At 39.2% G+C, this 4074-nt stretch overlaps 1 protein-coding gene across 1 annotated transcript; it reads right to left on the reverse strand.

The window, feature by feature from the left end:
• Positions 1–170: 170 nt before the first annotated feature.
• On the reverse strand, positions 171–302 carry LOC115869384 (60S ribosomal protein L39-like). Its single transcript, XM_045289175.1, has one exon. The coding sequence runs from the start codon at positions 300–302 to the stop codon at positions 171–173; it is 132 nt and encodes a 43-aa protein (XP_045145110.1).
• Positions 303–4074: the final 3772 nt, after the last annotated feature.

A 4074-nucleotide genomic window follows, 5' to 3' on the forward strand; every position in this document is an offset into this window, starting at 1 on the left:
GAAGCCTAAACACCAAGGAAGAAAACAGATATTTGCCAATACATGTTCAATTGGTCTGATGGTGGCAAAGTCTTAAACGCAGCATGACAGACCACTAGTGAGTCTGGGTAAATGTGGCTGTGTGTGCCAGCCCATGGCGGGGGCTCCTTACACACCAGCTTGGTTCTTCTTCAGTGTCTTCTCTTGGAATTGTACCTGATCTTATTACTAGTTTTCTTTAGAATCCATTGAGGAATGGGCTGATTCTGCTTTTGTTTCTTGGCCAGGAATCTCTTGATCCTGAAAGTGCTATGAGAAGACATTCGGAAGATGGAAAACCACCGTGCTCAGGATGGTGGAGAAATGGAGAGAAAGCAAATTGGTTCATTTTTGTTCGCTGAACCAACTTTCCATTCCTGGCTTAAATCCCATTTGCTCTTGATGTATAAAATCCTTTTCATACGTTGCTAGGTTTGGTTTTCCAGTGTTTGGTTGAAGATTTTCATGTCTACATTTTCATGTCTACATTTGGTAGTTTTCTCTCAAGATATGTTTGACTGAATCAGGGTAATAGTGATGTTTAAGGGTACAAAAGAGACTCCGTTTTCAATATAATTTAAAGAGAACATTATTAAGTCTTAAAAGAGTCAAAGGCACAGGCACGTCATCCAGACGAGGGAGCTCACCAACAGGAGGTTTAAATGGTGTCCAAGGGTTCACAGTTGAGATGTGAGATACATAGAGTGTGGTGGTGAAGAAACTGTCACGGAAGCACGATTGGTGGCATATCAATCCATCACAGAAACAGGAAGAACTACAGAAACAGGGACAGGACCATCATGGCTCAGGAATGACTCTTGGACAACTTGAAATAGGAAAACTGTATCAGCTGGCAACCCAGAGGCGCTAGCGTTCCAGAGGATCTGGGTCCCGAATGGTGGGAGAACATAGCTTTTTTCCTTAGTCTGCGAGAGCAAGGTCACAGAAGCAGAATAGGCAGGGATTTCTAGGGCAGACAGTCATTGGTAAAGGAAGAAGCGGGGTCGGGGGTGGGTGCTTTCAGGGAATGAGGAAGTACATGAGGTGAGGTAGTGTCCCAGATTTCTTTCCTATGGGTTAAAACTCCCCCATTAGGATTTTCCTTATGTTTGGGACACGCATATTGTTAGAGGGGCATACAAGATTGGTTCAGGGCCTTCTGACCAAGGCGGTCAGGACCAAACTGATAGGGCACAACTCATGCCTATGCGACCCTTTGTACCACCCCCAGGATGGTGACCTCCGTCAAGGACACACACTAGGCTAGTCCCTAAGGGAGAGACTGCCCCTCCCTGTGCTGGCCAGAGAAGAGTGGAGGCAATCTACTCTCCAAGACATTCTGCTGAAAGCTATGATCACCTATATCCTTGGTCAGAAAGCATTCAATGGAGGAGGAATCTTTGTGGGACACTACGAATGGATTTGGGGCAGCTACTGCCTTCTATACCCTTTTGCAAACCAGGGTGCTCAGAATTTAATCTCTAATACAGTGACCACATAGAATGATATGGGAAGTAGTCATTCTTCTATTTTTTGGAAGAATTTATGATATATTGGCATAATACTTCTTTAAATGTTTTATAGAAATCACCAGGAAAGCCCATGACACTGGGCTTTTCTTTATGGCGAGTCTTGTGATTACAAATTCAATCTGTACATTTATTACATGTTTATTCAGATTCTCTAGTTCTTGAGACAGTTTTTGGTAGTTTTTCTATTTCCAGTGATTAGTCAATTTCATCTAGATTATTTAGTTTCTTAACATATAATTATGCATAGTATTGCCGTATAATCTTATTTATTTCTGTGATGTAAACATTTATTTCTATGTGATATAGTTTATTGTGCCAGCCTGGCAGATGAACACAAGTGGGATTAACTGAAGGGCAGAGAGATAAATGCCTTGGTGAGCTTTGCCTTTCTTGTCTCTCGCTCTGTGATCATCGGACCAGTGTGCGGCTGCCTTGCTTGTCCTGTGCTTCAATTTAGAAGCTACACTACCTGTGGGACCCCTAGCCTGTGGACTGTGTCGCTGTAAGTTGAGGTCCCTTTAAGACATCGCTGGAGCTGGGGACTGGCAGTTGGTGACCTGGCTGGCAGTTGGTGACCTGCCTTCTGATTGGCTGCTGTGCTGAAATAGACTAGCTCTCTCTATAAATAGAGGAAGATCTGGCAGCAGATGAGACTGGAAGGACTGCTAGTCTCTTACATTTCTCTCACGGCAGTGAGCTGAATTGAGCCTTTGTAGTGCTTTATAATTTAACTGTTTCTTTCTTGTATTATATATTTAACTGTATATGATTTAACAGTTCATTCCTTGTTATATATCTAATTGTCTTTATAAATAAATATATTAAATTATCAGCAATTTGGTCTTATCTCTCTAGAGAACCCTGTCTAACACACTATGTTTGCTTTTATATTCCTGATTTTAGCAAATTAAATCTTTCTTTTTATCTTGATCCATATAGCTAAAGGATTACCAATTTTGTTGATATTTTGTTTTTACTGACTTTCTCCATTTTATTTATTTACTTCTGTTTTTATTTTTTTTATTTCTGTTCTAATTTTTGGTATTTCCATAATTTGTTTGACTTCACAGCAACTGACAGCAACATACATGGTGTGCCCATCCACACGGATTTGTAACGATGGCTTAATGTAATCACTTTTACAATTAGGTAGAAGAAAAGAGAGAACTATAAATAAAATACACATTGAATGCAGGTGTGTCATTATTCTATGCAATTACCTTTTAATCGGAAGAAAATGAGAGTTGCAAACAAAACAACCTTTTGTACTCATATTTAAACTATGTAACTATTCTTTATTTTTGTGTGTGCTTGTTTGTTTTTTGTCTAGTGTAATTTCACTTCAACTTGAAAGACCTCTTTAGCATTTTGTATAGGGCAAGGTTTTTTTTTAACCTAGCAAAGTCTTTATTTCTTCATTTCTGAAGGATAGTTTCTTTCCCCACATGTATTATTCCACTGCCTTCTGGCCTCTATGGGTTCTGACGAAAAATCAACTTTAATTGTTTTGATGATCTCTTTATGTGATGAGTTGCTTCTCCTGTGCTCTTTTAAAGATTCTTTCCACGTCCATGGCTTTCAACAATTCGGTTATAATGTGTACACATTGTATCTCATTGCGTTGATCCAGTCTGAAATTTGTTGAGCTTCTTCCACCACTCCACTGCTGTGGAGTGGATTCGGACTCACCAGGACCCGAAAGGACCGAGCAGAATTGTGCCCCAGGGAGTTCCCAGACTACACATCTTTATGGGAGCAGGCAGTGTTGAGCATCTTAGATGTAGATTGATTTTTCGTGAGAAAATTTGAAAAATTTCAGAGATTATTTCTTCAAATATGTTTTCTCCCTTTTCCTCTCTGTCCCCTCTTTCTGGAGTCCCCCGTTAGGTGTGTGCCTGTAGACATGATGGTGCTTCACAAGTGTCTGAGATGCTATTTATTTTTCTTCTGCTTAAAAAAAAAAGTTCTCGGGCTAGATAGATCTCCGTTCATTTATCTTGAATGTGCTTATTGTTTCTTCTGCTTGCCCAAATCTGTTGTTGATCCCCTCTAATAAATTTTTCCTGCTATTATACTTTTTAAGAATTCATCTTTTTTTTAAGAGTTTATTTCTAAGACTTTCTCTTTATTGATATTTCCTATTGATAAGACACTTTTCTCATTCCTTTCGTTAGGTCTCGTCTATGGTTTTCTGTTCTTCTTTGAACATATTGAAAATTGCTAATCAGTCTGTCTAGTAAATCCACCAGCTGGGCTTCCTCCTTATGTTTCGTTTTGTCTCCTTTCTGGTCTATGGTTAGATTATGTTTTTTTCCTTTCCGGTCAGATTATGGTCTCACAAGCTGTTGTTAAAACTAGATAGTTAAAATAATATAGTATGGCAAGTCTGGAATTCAGATTTTTTTCCCCTTCCCCAAAATTGTTGCCTTTTTTTATTTGTTTGTTTGTTTTCTGCTGGTTTTTATTGTTCGATGAGTGACTTTTCAGAACTAATTCTGCAAAATGTGTATTCTTTATCATGTGT

Source organism: Echinops telfairi, unplaced genomic scaffold (genome assembly GCF_000313985.2).
Source record: "Echinops telfairi isolate 266 unplaced genomic scaffold, ASM31398v2 ScPeMD7_25;HRSCAF=90, whole genome shotgun sequence".
Taxonomy (NCBI): domain Eukaryota; kingdom Metazoa; phylum Chordata; class Mammalia; order Afrosoricida; family Tenrecidae; genus Echinops; species Echinops telfairi.

Excerpts from the sequence above, each read along its gene's own strand:
- LOC115869384 (XM_045289175.1), bottom strand. The coding sequence starts at position 302 with ATGTCTTCTCATAGCACTTTCAGGATCAAGAGATTCCTGGCCAAGAAA.